The sequence below is a fragment of the Lampetra fluviatilis genome, chromosome 5 (genome assembly GCF_964198595.1).
Source record: "Lampetra fluviatilis chromosome 5, kcLamFluv1.1, whole genome shotgun sequence".
Taxonomy (NCBI): domain Eukaryota; kingdom Metazoa; phylum Chordata; class Hyperoartia; order Petromyzontiformes; family Petromyzontidae; genus Lampetra; species Lampetra fluviatilis.
The window spans coordinates 4,303,713-4,327,513 of NC_136279.1; the positions used below are offsets into that span (position 1 = coordinate 4,303,713).

Sequence of the window (23,801 nt, forward strand, 5' to 3'; positions counted from 1 at the left end):
AGTTTTATAAGGGCACCACGGGGTGACCAGCCCCTCCCCTCCCCACCCAGCCCCACCCCTCCCAGCCCCCACCCAGTCCCACCCTCCCAACCAGCCCCTCCCCACCCTTCCCACTCAGCCCCTCCCCACCCTCCCCTCTCCACCCAGCCCCACCCCTCCCATTTTTGGATGCACGACGGACGGACGGACACAATAATCCCCTGTGGGCTGGTGTACCCAGGAGGTTCCTACCAGTAATAGATTCGGAATTTGAGTGGCGCCTCAGAAGTAGTTCTGCGATGTCCTGTTCCGGACGCTGCTCTCTGAGATGCGGCGATGTTACACGCTGCTGGACGCGAGAGCTCCAAGAGAGAGAGAGACGCGCGCAATGGGAATGTGTCGGTTTTCAGTGGAAATTTCTCACGGCGTGACACCGGCGGCAGTGTTTGCATGTGGAATGCGGGAAACGAGGCACATTGAATGAATTGTTAAACCCGACGCATCGCGCGCGCGTCCGCCCCCTCCCTCCAACACTCCCCCCCATCCCCCTACTACAAATCCATCCTTGACTCTCGCCATCCCATTCCCTGCTCCAGGTGGAGTTATTTGTTTAGAGCCGAAGCTGCTCGGCGAGCCGTGAAGACTCAATTCCAATGCACGTGGTGCGCAGAGGCGGGCCCCGTCTACTGCTATTACGGTGCGATTTCTCATCCGCGTTCCACCGCGTGAATTGGGAGACGTGGGGGGTGGAGCTCGGAATGGGCGGATGCACACATATAAGGCAAATATCTCCCCCATAGCCTCAACAGACTGTTGGGGCAAGTGCTGTTAGCGAGCACCTTTGAAGGCCGGAACGGCACGCGAGGGGGTGGGTGGTCATCAGTACGGCCGGCAGCCTTTGTCTCCCCAGTGGCGATGTTTTTATTTTTTTACACGCCGCACCAGGTACTCATTTTAAGCTGAGTCGACCTAGAGGAGGCTCAGAATAACCGTCACTGGTGTTGGCCGTGAGCGGGAATCGGACTCAGGTCGCCCGGTTCGTAACGCAGCGCTGACCGCTACACTACCGCTCCCCATGTATGTATGGTGCATACATACTCTCACGCACACAGATTAATATAGGCTTGAAATGTGTACACATGCGTACTGTGCATGCACGTAAGAGCAAAGTGCATATATCTGATGCAGCCGTGCTGTGACAGCGCATCGCACGTGTGCTCACACCAACGTTCTAGAATCAAGGACTAACTCGGTGCTTGGGGTAATTAGTCAACGAGCAGATGGAGATAAGACCCATAATACAATTCTAAACGTTGACGCCTAGCCTAAGGCTTCGACAAATATATAAAAAATATTTATATACAAGACTGAATTAACGCTGGCCAAAAATAAGGCTGAGAAGTCGGCTTTCGTGCCGCGTCAATTCCCACCTCGTCGAGAAAAAAGGGGACTGCAGTGGGCACGCGTGATGCCGGTGGTGGCTCCTTGTCAAAGTCCTGTGTCAAAGATGACGATGCGTGACAATTCTGATGATGATGATAACATGGTGATGGTCACAATGGGTTAATACAATGAGTGCCACTCACTGGGGAGAACAACCACTGCTGCCAGAGTAACGTGGAATTTCCACCGCTCGTTCAGTGTCACCAACGAGCGGTCACGCCACCTCCTCGTGCGGCGTGCCGGCAGCGACGCGCAGAGACCCCGCGGGCGTCGACCACGGAACCTCCTCGTGACACGCAAGTGAACCACGAATACCTCGCCGCCGATGCTCCTCAGGGAGCATCGACCGCCACGCAAAGTCCGGCGGTCATCCTCGCAGCAAGCGGCAGCAGCGGCAGCAGCAGCGGCGACGGCTTTTTGGCTGGTGGCCATCGAACAAAGATGGCGGTCACCGGCATAGCTCGGCGCTTTCAGATGCACATTCTGCGACCGTCTGGAACGCTCTCTTCCTTCCGATATTAAGACGCCGCTGAAGCTATGGCACTTTTCAATCTAGTTTGAAATCTAATTTCTTTAGAATTGATTTTCGTGTTTAGTTTGCGGGCCTTCCCCCGCGCCTCCGGTTAGCTACGTGCGGTGCGAAAGAAGTTCAACATGTGTACATTGTGCTCGCCAAGGGCTCCCCGCCGAGAGTAGAGGAAGAGCGCTCACCTGACGTGTCAGCGAGGAACGGAGTCAAATGATTCGTGTTGTTGGGGGTTGGTGATGAATTAATGGCGGTGGGCATCGATCATTTGGTTGAATAATGGCGCAAACCTTTGGAATACAACAAATCGTTGGGCGGTGATGCCGATCCTTCTGCTGCTGCTGCGTTGGCAGCTGTGAGCAACGCACGCCTCAAAGGGTAATGTGATAGGCGACGTTTCAGGCAATGGCCCTTCTTCGTAGCAAGTATTTTTTTGTTGGGATGAAAACGCAGCAGAGTGCGCACGATAGAATGGGGGTGTTTTTTTATTTGTTTGAAGGAGGAATGCACAACGCTGTGCGGCCAAGTAGAATTTCAGCACTCCCGCATCTATACCGGGGACTGTTTGGGAAGCATGATCGTTGAATGTACCGGGCATTTCTCCACCGTGCCAATGCGAGAGCTGACACGTCTAATGTGTAAGCACGGAGCTCACGGAAACGTATCATACGCATACAACTTACGACTCATCTGTGACACAAAGACCCCCTCGTATAGCCGTAACAGGCTGTAGGAGCAAGCGCTGTTTGCGAGCACCTATGAAGGCCGGCACGGCACACGAGGGGGTGGGTGTGTCAGCACCACGCCCCGGGCCGCCTTTGTAGCCCTTGTGGCGAGGTTTTTCCACACCGCACCAGGGACTCGTCTGAGGCTGAGTCGACCTAGGGGAGGAGGCCCATGACCGATTCACATAATCGTCACCGGTGTTGGCCGTGAGCGGGAATCGAACTCGGGTGGCCAGATTCGTAGAGCAGCGCGCGAACCGCTCGGCTACCGTTCCCCACATCATCTATGGGGCCGCCCATAAATGACGTCACGCGATTTTGGACGATTTTTGACCCCCCCCCCCCATCGTCACACGACATCACAAATGTCTGACCCCCCCCCCCCCCCCAGGTGCGTGACGTCACTATGACACGCGCACGCATTCCTAACAGAGAGTGACTTTACTGAAAGAACCAACAATATGAATTCCTGCAGTCACGAAAGTTTTAAGTCAAAGAATAAAATCAAACCCATGTCCATTGCTTAATACTGGTAGGAACCTCCTGGTTACACCAGCCCACAGGGGATTATTGTGTCCGTCCATCCGTCGTGCAGGGAGGGGCTGGGTGGGGAGGGAGGGGCTGGGTGGGGAGGGGAGGGTGGGGAGGGGCTGGGTGGGTGGGGAGGGTTGGAAGGGGCTTGGTGGGGAGGGGCTGGTTACCCCGTGATGCCCTTATAAAACTCAACGTTTAACCTACTCACGCCGGCTTGTGCCCGCCCTCACAGTCGGGCATATTTGCGGAATACAGTAATACACCACGCCGCCGTTGACCCTGGCCATTGACCGAGCAACCCAACGTTCCTACCAGCTCCCTTCGCAGGAATGTGTTTTCACCCGGGTCTCGTCTCGCCGTCTGCGCAGAACATATTTCTGCAGCCGGCACGCCACATCCAGTATTCCTCTCGTGCCGGCACGCCACATCCAGTATGCCTCTCGTGTTACGACTGCGGCTACTGGTCACGAGTGTAGTGCAGTCTCCAAGCGACCCAGGGAATCTCCCACAAGAAATAAATCGCTGCTTCTGTGGGTACAGCAGTGGTGGGGGGGGGGGACGCCAACCGTACACCTCGGTTAGGGAGGAGACGTGACTCTTGTATGTGTGTATGTTGAACTTCTTTCGCACCGTACGTAGCCAACCGTGCTAGTCGGAGGTGCAGGGGAAGGACGGCAAAAACTAAAACGCAACAAGCAGTTCTAAAAAAAAATTAGTTTTCACTGCATACGATTAAGAAGTGCATAGCTCCGGTGGCTTTCTAAGATCGGGAGGGAGGAACGTTCCAGACGGCCGCAGAAGCGGTACCATTTGCCAAATGTCCGAGAACCTTGCATCACGACGAGGGACAAGACGTGACGCGCCTCCGCTTGCGAGGGAATGAATCGCGAACGTCTGGCAACAGACCCTTCTGTGGTCATATCCGAGAGACTCTACATATATCCGAGTGGGAAGTCCTTTGAGATTCAATACCAATACGTCACTTGTTACGGCTCAGAGGGAACGTCATCACCACTGCCACGCGCCTATCCGTTGTATTATTTTCAAACGACGATTGCGTAACGCGACGTGGCTGTTGTAAAAAGGTAGAGTGGATAAGGCAATGCTCGGAAGCAAAAAGCAAAGGGGCCGTCCATAAATGACGTCACGCGATTTTGGACGATTTTTGACCCCCCCCCCCCTTCGTCACACGGCGTCACAAAAAGTCAGACCCCCCCCCCCTCAAATATGACGTCACAAAGCTCTGCCCCCCCCCCCCAAAAAAACTAAACATGCTTCAAATCGCTTAAAACTATTGTCATTGTAGTGCGTATTTAATGTGGCGCTGCACTCTGATGTTGTAGGAGAAAACATTTATTGTCGATATTTATTTAAAGTTGCGAATTTTTACGTGACGTCACATTTCTCCTCCCCCCCCCCTCGTCACACATCGTCACAAATGTCTGACCCCCCCCCCCTCCCAGGTGCGTGACGTCATTTATGGGCGGCCCCAAAGAGAGTTTAGGCGATTTTTTTTTTAGTCGAGGATCAAGTAATGTTTTATTCTCCACTCCCCCCACCCAAAAAAATATCATATTTAAAACGATCGTGCTCGTGCGCGAGACCAGTCGCAAGACGAGCACTACCACCGATGCCTCGGGCATCTGCTTTTCCCCCCAACACAAACCCCGATAAGTTTGCCGATCTGTTCAATCTGCCTGCCCTCGTGCTCTGTGGCAATACCGCTGTCCATGCTACTGCCCGGGGACGGGTGGGGGTGGGGGGGGTATTTGCTGGGGTGGGTGGTGGGGGGTTGGAGCTAGTTCATGAGGGCTGGCGTCAGCTGCTTGTGCCGGTGATGAAGAGGGTCAGGTAGACGTCCGATGGATCGTGATCGTGCCGGGCAGACATCGTGCCATGGAGAGGGGGGGGGGGCTCTATCAACGAGAGCGTCACGGCTAGTTGTGGAGCTCCTGTCAAAGCTGGTGAAGATAATGATGATGTACTGCCAGGCGACGTCCTGTCAGAAAACTGTCGTTGCCATGGTGATGGTTCTCCTCCTCCCTCTCCTCCTCCTCCTCTCCCTCCACCTCCCTCGTCTCCTACCAAGCCAACTCGCCCCACGTACAGTGCTGCATTAGAAGCCCGTGGCGACGCATGCGATGCGATTTCAATGCACGTGTTGTTGTTGTTGTTCTTGGTGTTGTTTGCGCTTTCATGAGGTGAAGGTCTTCCGTTTACCTTTTGACGACGTCTCCCAGCCAAGCTTGAACACGTTGTCACGGTTAGGGCTGGCGAGATGTTAACTACCTCGCCTGGTATACAGGAGGTCGTGAGTTCGACACTAAGCCTTGACGCCTGTACTGAATATTCGGATATTCGGAGTTTGCGTGTCTCTCTCTCCCAAGAGTCGCGTGGATTTCCCCACGGGTCCTTTGGTTTTCCCCTCCGCATTTAGAATCGACAACGTGACGTTCGGAGCATTTTTGACTGCTATAAATTTCCACGCGATAAGCCACTTTGTTGAGCTATCATTTGTGGCCAGGTCGCTTCTGAAAAAATAGAAACTATACAGCTTTAGTGGGCTTTACCTGGTAAACAGAAAAATAGTCTTTTTTAACAGTTAATACATTTACCTCTGGTCTGTCTGCCTGCTCGCACGGTAGCTGTCATCGAGACGATCCGACGATGTACGTGGATTTTTTTTGTTGCGTGACGTTCTGCTGCTATCGGTGACTTGTCCTGAACACAGCTGAACCCCCAGAGGTGTCGTCGCTGCTTACAGGCGCTCTCGACGCTTCCCGTCGCGCCTGCGTCGCTAATTAAATGTTTCCGGGAGGACAGACGGCACGTCGAAAAGCGTTACAGAATCCAATGGGGGTGTGCACGGGTTTACTTCCTGGCATCATACGCACGCACAGTGAAGTTTGTTGTCTTTCATTTTGCTGAATCACAACAGCAACTTTCGCCCGACAGCACAAAATTTGGCTTTTATAGATGAATCTTGGGACAGATTTTAAATAAAAATGGACGAAAAATCTGCAAAATTCGTCAAAAAACGCAATGTACGGTACTATCAAACGTTTCGGGTAATGGCCCTTCTTCGCAGAGGCCAGAGAGGTAGAGTGACATTGGATGGGTTGACACTGACGCTGTGCGTGGGAGTTGAACGTGTTGTGTTTGCGCGTTACATCGTCGCTGAGTTATTGACGCTCGGGGAATTCCAGCAAACGCTACAGCGTCTCGTCACTCATACTCTCGCCGACGACGCCGTTGATGAATTTCTCTCACTTGCGGCACGTTCCCGTGCTCTGCCGAATGCCGTAAAGGAATCCGATGAGCCACGAAGCTCTATTTTCAAATGGATGTCCAATAACCAGGACGGCCGCCTGGATTCGAACCGTGAATCTCTGCAAACAGAGCGGCGAACGCTCGACGACTCTGCGAGGACGCCGTCATCACACCAACGTAGACCGCACAATGCGGATACACACACGAGGACAAAGGTCACCCGTATAGCCTCTGCAGCCTGTTGGGGGCAAGTGCTGTTAGCGAGTAGGTCGGAACGGCACACGAGGGGATGATGTGGCCAGCGCCACCTCCTCGCCCGCCGCCTTTGTAACCATGTACTAATTTGAGGCTGAGTCGACCTAGGAGAGGCCCAGGACCGATTCAGATAATCGTGGCTGGGTGTTGGCCATGAGCGGGAATCGAACCCGGGGGGTTTGCAGCGCAGCGCGCTCACCGCTCCGCGACACCATTCCCATACACAGTGCTTGGTCTCATTCATTACTTGGTCTCATTCATTACTTGGTCTCATTCATTACTTGGTCTCATTCATTACTTGCGGTTGTGCGTCATTAGCCAGCGTGATCCAAGCGTTTAATGCTCTTGGCGTAGATATATATGAAGAACACGGTATACTGTATTGTTATAATCCTTGCAGCCGCGTTGCTGTAAAAGATGTCTACTCGCTTAATTTTTGGATCCCTGGTATGAAATAATTACTTATTCCACTTTTAAAAGGAGGCTGCGACCAGCTCAGTTTAGCGCAATAAATAAGGGAGTGTTCTTCACTCATTTTAAAAGGGGGGCACTGTCGCCGATAAGAAATTATCAGTGTGAGGGTCGCTACACATTTGAAACCATTGGGATTTGGCATCATGATGGGGATGCGTCAGGGGCCACATTCCAAAAATATAGTTCAAACTATATATATTTTTTAAACCAGGTAAGGGCAACCGAGCTATGTAGCTCTTTTGCAGAAGCGACCTGGCCACAAATGATAGCTCAACGAAGTGTCTCATCATCATGTGGACATTCATCACAGCCAAATACTCTCAACGCACGCTGATTCTAGATGTGGAGGCGAAAGCCGGAGGACCCGGAGACAAATCCACGCGACCACGGGTCGCGTGGATTTGTCCTAATCACGACCTCTTGTACACCAGACGAGGAAGTTAACATATCATACAGACCCATAGACCCACATAGACCCACAGAGACCCATACAGCATGCATCGGCAGGGTCGGGATCGAAACCACGACCTCCTGTGTACCAGGCGAGGTAGTTCACATCTCCGAGCCACTGTGGTGCTCACCAGGGGACCCCAGTGGCCCACGGGCCTTGCAGTGAAGAACACTGAAATGTGCGGTGTGTTTTTAAGTGCTGAGACAACGATAGCTTCTGCGGGCCGTGATGGAACGGGTTGGTCCACTGGGCTAGCAGTCCAGGCATCGCTTGTTTCATTAAATTGATCGCCCGGCCGACGCGGCACATTGCAATGTGCAAGTCTCTTAAATCACCCCCCCCCCCGTTCGTCCCCCTCTCACCCCTGTCTCGTTTCCACCCACCCATCTGTATGAAGGAAGACACAGCAGCAGCAAAAACAACAACAACAACAACAAAAACTCAATACCACCCTGGCCTCCATAAAAGAAAAAGAAAATAGAATCGGCGACATACCGGGCAAATTGTCATTCTGCATAGCAGGTGAGTGAGCATGTGCTCCGAAACGTTCATATTCGCATTGTATTGTCATCGACGAACGTGTTCACGTTTGGTTCGCGTCTTTGTTGCTGTTTACGTGTGCGTGCGCACCACTGCCAACGTAGCAGCAGCATCATCACCAGGATAAAACAAATTGTTGAATTTTTAAAGGAACAATTTGATCGACCTTTGCAGGTTGCGTCCACCCCTTTCAACTGCGGGGCTGCACCTCGACCTTTAGCACGGTCGATCTACGTGCGGCGTGAACAAAGTTCAACATACACACAGACACACACACAACGTACAACAAAGACCCCCCCCCCCCCCCCGTCTGGCACCATTGACCACGGAGACAAGTGCCGACATTAAAGCTTCGAGACGCGCGGTGGGGCTGGCGTGGCTGCAGCGCCGCGCCTGATTTATCTCCTCCATGCGTTGGATTGCCTCTGAACCTTATAAGGCTTCCCTAAATCCATAGAATACATAGATTGAATATCAAGACGGCCTTGTGCTGTCTTCATATTGAACCCTATAGATTACATTGATCTCAATTGTCGGAGCCCCCCACTGTAGGCGTCCCGTCCCGGTACAGTTTTAATGTCTACACGCTCGCTCCTGCAGGTAACCTATTTCAGGCTGAGTCTACCTAGAGGAGACCCGGGGGCAGGTTCAGATGCCAATTGCAACACAGTGACGTAAAAACAGACCGACAGTCAACACAATACACACACACTGACACGCGATACAAATATCAGCCGCCAAAGCCTGTCCAGAGCGTTGCTTGCATTCAACCAAATATGATCAAATTGCGCTCTCCCAGAAGGCTGTGCGCGCTGATGGTGTGCGTAAGAAACACTTTTCATTTGTGTTCTGTACTTGGTTGAGCTATGATTTGTGGCCAGGTCGCTTTTCAGAAAAGAAAGGAAATCGCTCGGTGGGCTTTATCTAGTAAAATAAAAATAGATTGTTTTTATGATTTGCTTAGCTTTAATATACTTTACATTCCTATCGTGTTTGTTGTACTGTTTGTTGTTGTAACCTTCTGACCCCCCCCCGCCCCGAATGGACATCTGTGAAAATGAAGTTTATAGCTAATCGGATTCCACCATTATAAATAAATATTCAGATTCTAAAAAACAACAAACCCAAGGGCACACTCGGCCTCTGTGCATCGTACTTTTCGGACGATGCACGGGAGGAGGAGAAAGAGTAGGAGGAGGATGAGGAAGAGGAAGAGGAGGATGAGGAGGAGGAAGAGGATGAGAAGGAGGAGGACGAGGAGTAGGAGAAGGAGGAAGAAGGAGGATGAGGAGGAAGAGGAAGAGTAGGAGGAGCCCGCGTGCCGTTAAACGCAGGCGGCGTTGTTTGTCCGTCATCGTTAAGGGGATGGGGTGGGGGGCAGCCACTTGTGAGTCCGGGAGAATGCGCGCCGCGAAGGGCGCCTGTCGCCGTGCATTGCGATGCCGCGCGTGGCCTGGGGGCGGTAGCGAATGGGCGAGTCGGGGAGGCGGTGGTGGTGGGGGAGGGAAGAGAGAGGTGGTGGATGGGGGGGGGATTCTCAGCCCCCCTCGTTAGCCGAGTGACTTTGGGACGTGAGGCTCACGCGCCTCGCGCCGCCGCTGTCGGCTTTGGCAGGTATCCCACGTGCGTCGCGCGATGTGATCACAGAACAACATCGTGGAGAACCGAGAGAGCGCATGTCTATGTGTGTCTGTGTTTGCGCAGCGGTGTATGTGTGTGTGTGCAGTGGGGAGCGGTAGTGTAGCGGTTAGCGCGCTACATACGAACCCGGCGACACGAATTAGATTCCTGCTCACAGCCACCCACACTAGTGATGATAATCTGAACCGGTCCTGTGGCCTCCCCTATATCGACTCAGCCTCAAATGAGTACCTGGTGGTGGGACTATTGCCCTTATACAGGTTGTACGACTGTTTCGTAAGGCTAATTAGGATATCCCAAAATAATTGGTTAGGCTAATTGGGATAGCCCAAGATAATTGGTAAGGCTAATTGGGATAGCCCAAGATAATTGGTAAGGCTAATTGGGATATCACAAAATAATTGGTTAGGCTAATTGGGATAGCCCGAGATAATTGGTAAGGCTAATTGGGATAGCCCAAGATAATTGGTAAGGCTAATTGGGATATCCCAAAATAATTGGTTAGGCTAATTGGGATAGCCCAAGATAATTGGTTAGGCTAATTGGGATAGCCCAAAATAATTGGTAAGGCTTATTGGGATATCCCAAAATAATTGGTTAGGCTAATTGAGATATCCCAAGATAATTGGTTAGGCTAATTGGGATAGCCCAAGACAACTTCTAAGGCTAATTGGGATAGCCCAAGATAATTGGTAAGGCTAATTGAGATATCCCAAGATAATTGGTAAGGCTAATTGGGATATCCCAAAATAATTGGTTAGGCTAATTGAGATATCCCAAGATAATTGGTAAGGCTAATTGAGATATCCCAAGATAATTGGTAAGGCTAATTGGGATATCCCAAAATAATTGGTTAGGCTAATTGGGATAGCCCAAGATAATTGGTTAGGCTAATTGGGATAGCCCAAAATAATTGGTAAGGCTTATTGGGATATCCCAAAATAATTGGTTAGGCTAATTGAGATATCCCAAGATAATTGGCTAGGCTAATTGGGATAGCCCAAGACAACTGCTAAGGCTAATTGGGATAGCCCAAGATAATTGGTAAGGCTAATTGAGATATCCCAAGATAATTGGTTAGGCTAATTGGGATAGCCCTAGATATTCGAGGCCAGGTAAAGCTAGGGGTGGCGGGAGAGAAGAGGCTCTGGGGATTTGCCTTTGCCAACCCTTTGACGGTCATTCATATTGATGCTACAATCCATCTTGAAACAAGATGCTTATCTTGGCTATAAATAGTGTTTCATTTATATAATTTATCATGGCAGAGTGTAGTGCCCTGGCCCAATAAATATTTAACACGTGGCCCCGTCGATTGTATGTTTTAGAGGAATGTGATTTTATATATTCCTTGCATTTTTTTCATCACTGCGAAATTATTATTATTTCACATTCAAAAAGCAGATAATCTGATTTATTATCGTTACGGTTGCCAAGATAATGAGCTTCCTGACCTCCGTAGTGAAGGTGCCGATACGTTGGGGCTCTCTGAGCAGAAATCTTTTAGTCGCCACCCACCCCACTAAGCCCCCGACCCCCCCCCCCCCCCCAGTTTACTAAGCGACAGAAGAGGCGTAGAGACAAGAGCTATCGATGCAGTGACATAAGAATAAGATGTCGTGAGATGAGAGAAGACAGGGATGCAAGCAAAACAGAGAAGACGGATGCATTGTCTCGCAATGTTAATGAGTTTAGTTACGCTCATTAGGATTTGTACATGATGATGAATCCCATGTCCCTTGAGCTACTTGGGTGCCCGAGGCTTTTACTTGATGTGCTTCCTAACAGCGCCGCCGCCGTCTCATCCGACCGCGAGGCATGTGACTGTTAAGCCCCCTGTGTGGGCGAGTCTTTTCAAGGCGTTTATATTTTTTTCTACACATTATCATCATCATCAGCAGCAGCAGCAGGAGCATCATCATCAGTCCCTTAACCGTGGAGGTCATGGGCCACCAGGGAGCGCTTGGCAATCGACTCTCTCCACCTCTCGCGGTCATTTGAGATCTGCGCAACATGTGTTGCTCATCTCCCTGTTTCCAGTTTTCCTGTCCAACACGCACAAGCGCTCGATAAGATGCCTCCCAATTCACTTGTATTAATCAAGGGGAAACATTGCACCATATGGTTAGGTTCCAAACTAATCTAAATTAATAGTGGTTCCTGTAATTAAACTTAAATATCCACGATCAATATTAAACGCGCACTTTTTCCGCAGTCAATGTTACGATTCGTTATTAATTCTTTTGGGTTAGGCCACCACGTAACGATCCGGCTGACTCTGTGCCATGAAAACCCTCGACCACCCGACACAGCCAAGACAAATTAAATTGCGTTAAAGCACACGTTGTTATTGTTTCAGCTCATTCACCGGTAAGGTGACAAATAATTCTCACGATCCTGACCCTGAAAGTGGCCCCCTCTGAAAATGATTTCAGAACCCCGGCATATTTGGAGTTTGCGTGTCTCTCTCCCCGTGGTTGCGTGGATTTTTCTTCGGGTCCTCCGGGTTTCCCCCTCCACATTTAGAATTAACAAACACGTGTTTATAGGATTGGGCTGCTATAAACGTCCACGTGATAAGCCACTTCCGTCGTTGAGCTATCATTTGTGATCGCCAGGTGGCTTTTCAAAAAGAGCCACGTAGCTCAGTGGGCCCTACCTGGTCAAATAAAATAGTAAATAGTTCCTCGATTCCACCTCCTGGCGCGGGAGCCGAAACAGAGAGCATTTTTTTTTTGTAATCTCACATCCGCGCCTCTGTCCACCCAAATAGGCACGCCGATTGGCCGATAGTGTGTGGTGGGATAAAGTGTAGGTACTGTCACCTCTTCCGAGACGTTCAACCACACAGCGTGAAAGAGTGGAGCAAATATTATCTAGAGGGGCGCGGTGGGGGGGTGGGGGGGGGGATTTCTCCAGGGCTCCCTCCAGTGAAGGACCCCTTCTGTCAAGCAGTGGCGTGAGCAGGCAATTGCAGGGCTGCGCCTTTATAACTGCCAGGCTCAAGGTCGCCAGCATTGGTGACCTTGAGATTTCTGCTTTGCCGTAGAAACAGCAGATCTCATGAAACTATTTCCTGATGAAGGGCACTGCAATGTTTCCTAAAGTCTGAACGCGAATCTAAATAGATGGTATCCAAGGGACTGCATAACAGGTTGAGCTACGTTACGCATGTTTATTTTTCTATTTTGAGAGATAACGAATCCCCTTGTTTCCCCACCTGGTTCAAGGACTGTTACACTTTCTTGCAAATCATTTGCATGCTAAATATTCGCACGTTTAAACAAATCATCTGACGGCTGCTGCTGCTGCTGCGTTGGTGGTGATTGTACGAAATAACAACAACAACAACTCAACAACCACAACACGTTCGTCAATAACAACACTGTGGCCTTCAAAGAAAAACATACATACAATAGGCGACGTTTCGGGTAATAACACTTCTGATGAAAAAACAAGAATAGGTTTTTACCCTTCCTGGCAAAAAAACAGGTGGTGTTAAGATGTTCAAACACCAAACAGAAACCTTTTACGGGGAATCAAATCTGCATCCACCACACGCAGTACTTGTGACGAGCATGCAAACAACAACATGCTCTGATGACAAACGCATTGTCTTTGAAACGAATTGGCCGTCACCAGAGACGGCCTTCTTTAGGGCCTGGTCTCACCAGCAGTGGCAGACCAGAGAACAACGCCACAAGGCGAACAGCACAAGGGCAATGCACCATCAGGGCATTGATAGCTCGGGGTGAGCAGATACTAAATGGGCCAGTATCAAAGTATGACAAAAACAAGAATAGGGTTTTACCCTTTCTCGCAATAAGAAGCCCCCATTTAATAACCTTTCTTAATAGCACATAATCGAAGGAAACCCATTACTCAAAACGTCGCCTCTAACACGTATTCTTTCCAGGTCACGCAGTGGTATTGACGAATGTGTTGATTTTGTGGTTGTCGTCGCATAATCGCGTCCACCGCAGCCTCCGGTCCTTCGCAATCAGCGCTTGGGGACACAAACAACACTCTGACCATCGCCTCCTGTCTCTCGCAAAATCCCCCGCTCGTTGCACGCTTGACACCCGACCTCAGAGGACCGCCCTCACCATCTCATCATCATCATCATCATCGTCGTCGTCGTCACAGTCGTCAGCACCGCCGCCATCTGGCTTACTGGCACACGAGAGTGCTCACCGCTTTCTTGAGGTCACATCAGGTTCAATCTGTACCCGCAGCCACTTTAGATTTAGATTCACCCTTTGCTGCCCAGCTCACGGCATGTCCCGAGGCAGGTGAGCGCTCGGCGGATGGGCAGCCACAAACAAAGGTGTTATAGACTGCGGGCTTGTGGGCAGCACAGGGCAAGTGTGCAAAGGGCAAGTGTGCAAAATGCATAGTTGTACTGCACTATCTGTGCTGCTACATCTATGCTCTGCACCTTCACCAATGCGCACTGACCGGCGTGGCGAAGTATGGTCAAGTAACCGCGACGATGCACGTGGCTTGGGACGGCCTTCATCCAGCAGCGGATTGACAAAGGGCTGTACGTGTGCATGCATGCTTCCTACACATCCTACAAGGACCAGTCTTACTATGATGACCTCCCCATGCCCTCCCTACCCACCCTGACAATGACCTCCCCATGCCCTCCCTACCTACCCTGACGATGACCTCCCCATGCCCTCCCTACCAACGCTGACGATGACCTCTCAATGCCCCGTCAGCCCAGACCTCCTCGTCCTCTTTCTCTGCCCACCACCCGTGAAGCGGTCAAGCGGCCGTCTCGACCTCGCCGCCCCTAGGAGGGAGCTTCGATCCGTCTCGCCGTGCCCCGGACGGTGACCCCCCCCCCCCCCCCCCCACGTGCACAGCGATCCGTTTCAGTGGAGCGGGAAATCCATTCCGTCCCATCGAGCGGTGGCGCGGTTCTGTCACGCACGTGTGGGTGAGTGAGTGTGTGTCTGTGTGTGCGTGGTTGTGTGTGGGTGCATATGTACTGATGTTGAACGTCTTTCACGCCGTACGTAGCCAAACGTGCTAAATCGGAGGTACGGGAGAAAGACAACAAACTAAACATGCAAAAAGCAGTTATAAAGAAAGTTGTTTTCAATTCATATTTAAAAGTCCATAGCCCCAGTGGCTAGCTGACCCGTTAGTTGGCTAGCCACCTGGCTGATGGGTTGGCTGGCTGGTTGGCTGACTGGTTGCCAGATGGCTGGCTGGCTAACCAGGTGGCTGGCTAACCAGGTGGCTGGCTGACTGGCCGGCTGGCTAACCGGGTGGCTGGCTAACCCAGTGGCTGGCTGACTGGTGGCTGAATAGCTGGCTGGCGAGGCGTCAAGCTGGCCTGATGGGTAGATACAGGTACGTCGCTGGCTGTGTGACTGTATGGTAATTCGAGTTGGTTACTAGCTAAGTAGATATATGGCTGGGTGTGAGTGGCTAGTTGGGTTGGCAAGCAATTGGCTGGATAGGTAGGTGACTGGCTGGGTGGGTGGACAATCTACTGGGTGGGTAACTAGCTGGGTGGGTAGGCAGCTGGTTGCGTGGGAGACTGTCTCACGGTCTGGGCAGATGTCTCTCTTTTCCTGGATTGGTGACTGGCTGACTGTGGCAGGATGAGCTTTAGCATATAAAAGGGGGCTTACGGCGATCCAAATGGCGCCTCGTGGTACGCACGCTGAAGCAGAAACAGTGGGCACGCATCGACGACGCTGTCCAATTAATTGCAGCGGGGGGGGGGGGGGCACGATTTTGTGCAAGCGCCACGGGGTTTAGCGCAGACCGTGGGGCTATTGTTACACGGGGTGATGACTGCGCATTCTCGGCGGGGTCAATCGTTCTCTTAGAATGTTCTCCGCTGATAATTATCCCGTAGCCCATGCAAGCCCATGCCCATTCACCGACCCATTGCGTTTGACACGGCGGCTTTTGCGACCCAATATTATCCATACATTTATATTTACATGATCTCACCCCCAAAAAAAACAACCTTTATTATACACATTCACATACCCGTTCACGTATCGATTCACATACCCATTCACAAATCCATTAACGTACCCATTCACATACACATTCAGATAGCCATTCGCATACCTATTGATGCCTTATACCATGTAAATTCACAACTGATAACAACCCTTACCCCACGAGTTTCAACAAACACGTAAAATCGTGTAAAAAAACAGCCACCCAGCCTTTGATAAATTATGCAAATAACCATCAGCGCTTCCTGAAGGAGTGCATTGTAATCGTCTCATCTTAGGCCACCGTCAAATGTGAGCAACTGACAGCAGCAGCAGCGGCAGCGGCGGTGCTGCAGAGACAGACTGTGGACTGCTTTCATCCTAATTAGGACTCAGCAGTCCAGGCAAGTCACCAATGCTCGTATCCCACCCCAACCCAGACTAACCCATGCCCCACACCGGTGACACAAATAAATCCACTTTGACACAAACCACCGTCGCATCCAAACCTCCCTTCACCGACCCACACATACCGACATACGCCCGCCCGTATATCCTTAACATACCGTTGGGGTAAGTGCTGTTAGCGAGCACCGATGAAGGCTGGTACAGTCAACGAGGTGGTGGGTGGCCAGGCCCACGCCCGACCGCCTTTTGTCGCCCCAGTGGCGATGTTTACACACCGCGACAGGTACTCATTTGACCTAGGGGAGGCCCGGGACCGGTTCTTAATGGTTACAATTACCGCCGCCCACGGGATAGCCACAGCGCTGAAGCGCGGCCAAAGAGGGCCCTTGAGGGGCGTCTGACGGCACGCACCGGGACCTCTGGATGCAGAAATTCCCACCGCAACGAAAACCACACGGACCTCGGATATAGAGACACGATGAAGCAGTGGACGAGCAGCACCGTGAAGTATGATCAAACAACCCCCCCCCACCTCCCATCATTTGACATGGCGCGGGGGAGGCCTTCACCCAGCAGCACGTTGACTAAAGGGCTGTACGTTGTTCAGATGGTACGATTGTTATTATTATTGAGTTGTTACTCTTTTATGGCAAAGAGCAGTATCGCCATACCAACCACTGTTGGATTTTCTCAAAGTGATACTCGATTTAACAACCAGTTAAGGATGATTGTGTTCAGTCAACCAGATGGAGTCAAAGGTGGCGGGTTGGTGCGGCTATTGCTGCTAAAATAAAGTAATCATCTGAAATACCTGCCGTTGGCTGATCCAGCCCATCATCCTCTCGTCCTGCGGACATACTCGTCTCCACCATAAAAATGTGGAATTTTCCACTACTGTCTCAATGCTCCTCTGAATATGGAGAGACGTTGGAGTCTGGCTTCGATGAAAGCAGGTGAGATCCTTTCTGTTTACAAAGAGTTAAGTGACAATCATCATCGCTAATACTCTGCAAAACCCTTCATTTCATTAGCTGAAGGGCTATTGATATTCATTACGGCTTTAGAAAGAGATTAATCTCTGTGTCATTCATTTAATCAGCAAGGAGCAAACCCTGCAAGATGAATTGCGAGCAAAACACTCCGGATCGCGAGGTCACCACGGATTACGTCGCTCATGTCGCCACGTGGCTATCACTTCCTTCCTTCTGCCAAGCGGGCTCTCAACTCTCACCTGTGGAAGTGGTCGGAGGGGTTGGTGGTCGCGCTGTCGAGGCGCTGCTTGAGGGAGGCGAGCATGTCAGGGTCCTGCAGCACCTCCTGGGACACCACCAGGGGCTGACCTGCTGCAACGACAAACACCACGAGGATGAAGATCCCCCCTCCACCCCCCCGCCCTCCCAGCGCTAGCCTACGCGGAGTATTGGGGCGAGCGCTCTGAGCGAGCGGCCTATGAATTCCGGCGCGTCGCACGAGGTAGGGTGGAGGCGAGCAGTGGCTGCACGCTGCACCAGGTACTCATTTACGGCTGAGTCAGCCTAGGGGAGGCTCATGCCACTCGTGCCAGCCGTGACCGGGAAAGTAACTCGGGTCGTAGGGCAGTGCGATAACCACTACGCTACTGCCTCTACAAAGACGCACACACAGTATAGACTGCAGGGGCAAGTTCGGTGAAACCTCTATAACACTGCACAAAACACAATGACAAACACACGGCACGCTCAGTCACACGTGCACATGTACGCACACTTCCAGATGCACGCTCGTGTGCCGACGCGTCACAAAGCGCCAACGGCGGTGACGGTGCGTCAAGGTCGCCAGTGCCGGGAGGCTGTGGCCTTACCTTTCTTGTCTCCGTGGCCTTCATCCTCTTCCTCGTCCACCTCCTCATAGTCACCATCGTCAAAGCAGTCTCCTCCATCCTCGCCTTTCCTGCAACGTGCGCACGTGAGCGGTCGCTATCACGGGCGAACGAGGCTCCGAGCGTCGATGATGGTGGTGGTGGTGGTGATGATGGTGGTGGTGGTGATGGTGGTGGTGGTGATGGTGGTGGTGATGGTGGTGCTGGTGATGGTGGTGGTGGTGATGATGGTGGTGGTGATGATGGTGGTGGTGGTGGTGGTGATGGTGGTGATGGTGGTGGTGGTGGTGGTGATGGTGGTGGTGGTGATGATGGTGGTGGTGATGATGGTGGTGGTGGTGGTGGTGGTGATGATGGTGGTGGTGGTGATGGTGGTGGTGGTGGTGATGATGGTGGTGGTGGTGATGATGGTGGTGGTGGTGATGATGGTGGTGGTGATGATGATGATGGTGGTGGTGATGGTGGTGGTGGTGGTGATGGTGGTGGTGATGATGGTGGTGGTGGTGATGGTGGTGGTGGTGGTGGTGATGGTGGTGGTGGTGATGATGATGGTGGTGGTGGTGGTGATGGTGGTGGTGATGGTGGTGGTGGTGGTGGTGATGATGATGATGATGGTGGTGGTGATGGTGGTGGTGGTGATGATGGTGGTGGTGGTGGTGATGGTGGTTACGGCAGTCAAGGGATGGAACACTACCAATAGAATACCCACCGACGGATGGAGCACTTCAATCATCCATCAATCGGTCTTCATTTTACGTGGCAATAATCACCCTCAATGACGTAGTCATCGGTGCCAATTACCGCAGAGAAGGAGCAGTACGTATATAGAATATGTATGTATGGATGTCGAACTTATTTCGCACTGTAAGTAGCCAACCGTGCTAATCGGAGGTGCGGGGGAAGGACAACAATCTATATACAAAAAGCAGTTATACAGAAATGCGTTTTCAATTTTGACGAATTAAAAGTGCATAGCTCCAGCAATAGCCTTCCGAATATCGGAAGGAAGAGCGTTCCAGACGGCCGCGGAAGCGCATTCGAAAGCGCCGGGCGATGCGGTTGACCCGTCTTTTGTTCGATGGCTCGCCATAGAGCAACAAGAATGAAACGATAAATCCGTCGCGCTAACACCGACTGAGCGAAGAAAATCACAAGGGCGCGGAAAACAAAATCAAGATCGTGGACAGGCACCGCGTGGACTGGTCACACTGCAGAACCGCGAGAGATGTGCACGGCTTGGAGAGGTTTTCGTCGAGCGGTGGATAGATGGTGGCTGATGATGATTATGAATCCTTGGGAATGATACGGTGCCACGTGTTCAGTTGGGTGCCCCTCGAGGAATTGGAACCTTGCCGATCACACGGAAACTGCTGCTGCTGCTGCTGCTGCTTGTTAAAGGTCCTTAGATCAGAGAGACTCGTTCACGGTATCTCCTTTGAGATGTTGCCAACGTATCTTGATTTAACTTATTTCCAATTATTTCAATTACACGTGTTAGATTTGATTAGGAACTTCTCTTGCGCCACCTACATTCGGCTCATTACCATTCACGTTTTGCTGCAAAATTTCTCCAAAGCCTTAATAAGGGCGAGGTTTTGTCAAACATATTTTGAGTTGAACGCATTGCTCCAACAAAGCTGGCGGTAGAGACTCGTATGCAGTTCATGATGAAGAATGACAGCCGACATACTATATTATAGAACGATGATCATATGAATGGTGATTATAATTATGATGATGCAACACAGGTTATACGTTCGTCCTTAAAATGACGATGCTGATGAAGAAATATACCATTTTTAGATTACTGCAGAGTGACGATTATGGTGATGATGATAATGACACACAAACACAAAACAAAGACATCCCGGATAGCCTTAACAGATTTTGGGGGACAAGTGCTGTTATCGAGCACACGAAGGGGTGGGTGGCCAGAACCACGGCCGCCCGCCTTTGTCTCCCTCGTGGCGATGTTTGCACACCGCACCACCAGGTACTCATTTGAGGCTGAGTCAACCTAGGGGAGGCCCCAGGACTAGTTAATATAATCATCCCCTATGTTGGTGGCCTTGAGTGGGAATCGAACTCGGGTGGCCGGGTTAATAGCGCAGCACGCTAACCGCGGCACTACCGCTCCAACAACAACCGCCACCCGCCACTAAGTGGCGGTGACATCACTACGGCGCTTGTGCCAGGCTATGTGCACTTTAAGGCCACACGAAGTGTCGACCACCCGCTGCCTGCAGGAGGTCACGGGACAGACTCAGGTGCCATGGGTTGACTGACTGAGATGACTAGCCGATGCACCACTTGTGCCCCCTACTATGCCCCACGTGACACACATACACACAAACACGAGCGCGCGCACACACACACACCAAAGTAATGGAATGCACTCGCGCGAGCAGCTGATGTCACCCGGTACTCACACGCTGACGTCTGCCATTCTCTGCGCGGTGTTTCCTGCAAAACAGAAGCACACGTCATTCCACGCGAGTCACGCCATCCGGTGACAACACCTTTGCAGGAAAGCGTTCGGGGAGCGGGCTCGCTGGAACACGACCCCGACGCCTGCTGTATATTTGGAGTTTGCGTGTCTCACCTCTCTCTCTCTCTCCCCGTGGTAGCGTGGATTTTTCTCCGGGTGCTCTGGTTTCCCCCCCCCCTCCACATTTAGAATCGACACGCGTTCAGAGCGGCGTTCTTCACTAATTTTCAGGATAGTGGCCACTTTCGCCGAGAAGTCATCATCAGTGTTGAGGGCCGCCACACATTTGAAACCATTGGGGTTTGACAGCACGATGGCTTTATTTTTCTCTCCACGTGTTCTGTTTATTGTCGGGGGCCGCACGTCACGGGCCGCCAGTGACCCGCGGGCCTCGCAATGAAGAACACTGGTTTAGAATATTTGGCTGCTATAATATGTCCACGTGATAAGCCACTTCGTTGAGCTATCGTTTCCTGCCTGGTATCTTCTGAAAAAGAGCTAAATGACTCAATGGGCCCTTAGCTGGTAAAAAAACAAACAAAAAATTTTCGTTTGAGGACGTTTAAAAGCTTTACCAACGATAGCCCAACTGCGGGGAGACGATGGCGCATGCGTGTTTGCAGAGTGTTGTAAAGCACGTGGACACAATTGCAAATTAGACGACCTTACGCGATTGGTGGGAGCCTACGGGCGCCCACCAATCGGCTAACATAACAGTCAACACCCTACCTGCTTGATTACGTTCTTCCAAAGATTGCTAAATTTGAGAGAGAGAGAGAGACAAAACACAGACACATAGACAGACACATAAGCAGAGAGAGAGATAACACAGAGACACAGAGAGAGAGACACAAACATAGGGACACAGAGAAACAACGTCTCTGTGTCGAGGCCTTAAATAGAGAAAGACCCAAAGAGCAATTCCTGCAGTCACGAAAGCTCCAAATCACTCTTGGATCAACTTTTAAAATGTCGCCCCCACACCTGGGGGACGGGGGTGGGGGTCAACTTTCTTTAACCTTTAGATTCAGGCCTTCTGAAAGGCTCTTATAATTTAGCTGACGGACAAGTGAACAAACGGAACGCCGGGCTTTTACAATTTATATAAATGTATTGCACAGATGGACAGAACGTTAACCAACGCGACTACAGCGCAGAATAATAAGTCACATCGTTAGATCCACCACCGGGGGGGGGGGGGGGGGGGTTGGTGGCAAACCGAGCACAAAGCCACTTTGGTGATCTCCCATAACTCAGAGGCCTGAACACGCCGTTAGCAGCGGCCTCTGAAAGGGGTCCTCGCTCCCACGAAGCGTATCGGGGAGGAAAACATCGATAACGCGGTGGGGGAGCGATCAAGCACGCACGGACACTCTGCCGATTCCGCGTGTACGATAGTGGCGGTGACTCTGGGGTCGTGCGGCCCAGACAACGATGAATTCCCCCCAGCGGTGATGGATAGCCGACTTTAGTATATTATTTAATTGGAGATTTGAAGCTTTCGTGACCGCAAGGATTCATATTCTTGGGTTGTTTCGGTAAAGTCACGTAGGTAAAAAAATTTAATTAATAAAAGTAAAATAAAAATAAAATAGTAAAATAAAATAAAATACTACAATATAATTAAATAATTTGATAATATGCTATCATTAAATAATTGTATTTTTTACCTACGTGACTTTACCGAAAAAACCAAAGCATATTTAATTGGGCTTTTGTGTGTACGTGATGGTTTAAGCATTCTTATACTGTATGTATATGCATTTACGCACACTTCGTCGGGGTTGTCCATCGTATCCGATGATGACCCTCCCTCCGCCTCTATTTGTGGGGCTTTGTGTGTGACTGTAAAGTCCGATCCTCGACCCACAGCGTTTGCTACAGACAGAGCAGGTGTCGTCGCTGATTGGAGGTGTCGGTATGGTTCTGGCTTCACGTCTCTTAAGACGCTTCCTTGTGCGTATGCATTTACTCACACACACATTTACACACACACACATCTACACACACGCACGCACTCATTCCAACACAAATGCAGTGGCTCAACAGACTCAAGAGACAAAGATCCCCCATGTAGTACAAAAGGCTGTTGGGGCAAGTGCTGGTAGCGAGCACATATGAAGGCCTGAAAGGCACACACGAGGAGGCGATTAGCCAGTGCAACCCGCGGCCCAGGGTGATGTTTTACACAAAGCACCACCTTGGGGAAGCCGAGGACCGATTCAGATCATCGTCACTTGTGATGGCCTCACATCAAGACATGATACAAACACAGACACAATGCGCTGTCTATTTTCATCGCCGCTTGAGAAGACGACCAACATGAATAAAAACATGCGTGCAGGTCTAACAACGCTGCTGCCCAAGACAATGTTAAAAAACATCATCATCGTCATCATCGACAGCCAATATCTACCCACTGCCGGATAAAGCCCCCCCCCCCCGCACTCCTGAACTTCTTTTGTACCGTACGTAGCCAACCTTGCAAATAGAAGGTGCGGGAGAAGGACCACGAACTAAACATCAAAAGCAGCTCTCAGGCAATTCGTTTTCAATCGGGATCATTTAAAAGTGCATCATAGCTCGCAGTGGCTACCCAATATCGGAAGGAAGAGCGTTCCAGACGGCCGCAGAAGCGCCATCTAAGAGTGCGCAATGCAGTGGCCGCAGTTTTTCGATGGTTAGCCAAATGCCGCCGCTGCGAGGGTGACCGGAGTTCGCGTGGTGGTTGATGCTCCTTAACGGGATCAGCGAGGTAAATTGTAAGAGGTTAAATTTCGATTTAAAGCTTTCGTGACTGCAGGGATTCATCTTCTTGGTTCTTTCGGTAAAGTCACGTAGAAGGGAAATAATACAATAATAAAAATGCAACATAATACTTTATTATTTCCCTTCTACGTGACTTTACCGAAAGAACCAAGAAGAAAAAAGAAAGTTGTAAGAGGTTGTGTATGTTTTATTATTAAAATGTTCACCCACCCGCTTCCGCCTCCTCTATCTAGCAGAAGCCATTTCATTTGAGCTGAACATGCTGCTCGCTCGCAATGTGTCAGGCTGGCTACAAACTACATTAAAGATACATACAAAATAGCCGTGCTACGATTCACTACTTTGCAAATGCAAATGGATAATTCTTGAAGACATTATTTATCGAACACGATAGGACTCCAGGTAATGCTTTAAGATGCAACTTAAAGTATCTCAAAATTGTTCAATCGTGGAATATCACTCTCCATCATC

General features: G+C 50.7%; 1 protein-coding gene across 2 annotated transcripts in view; it reads right to left on the reverse strand.

The window, feature by feature from the left end:
* The window catches only part of LOC144932436 (nucleosome assembly protein 1-like 1), a 77,518-nt gene that overhangs the window by 43,583 nt on the left and 10,134 nt on the right, over positions 1-23,801 (reverse strand). For both annotated transcript variants that reach the window (XM_078856497.1, XM_078856496.1), the window contains exons 2-4: positions 20,503-20,536; positions 18,056-18,144; positions 17,447-17,558 (exon numbers count right to left, since the gene is read on the reverse strand). In XM_078856497.1, coding sequence (XP_078712623.1) covers positions 17,447-17,558; positions 18,056-18,144; positions 20,503-20,519 — 218 coding nt within the window. In that variant the 5' untranslated portion in view covers positions 20,520-20,536. The remainder of the gene's footprint in view (positions 1-17,446; positions 17,559-18,055; positions 18,145-20,502; positions 20,537-23,801) is intronic.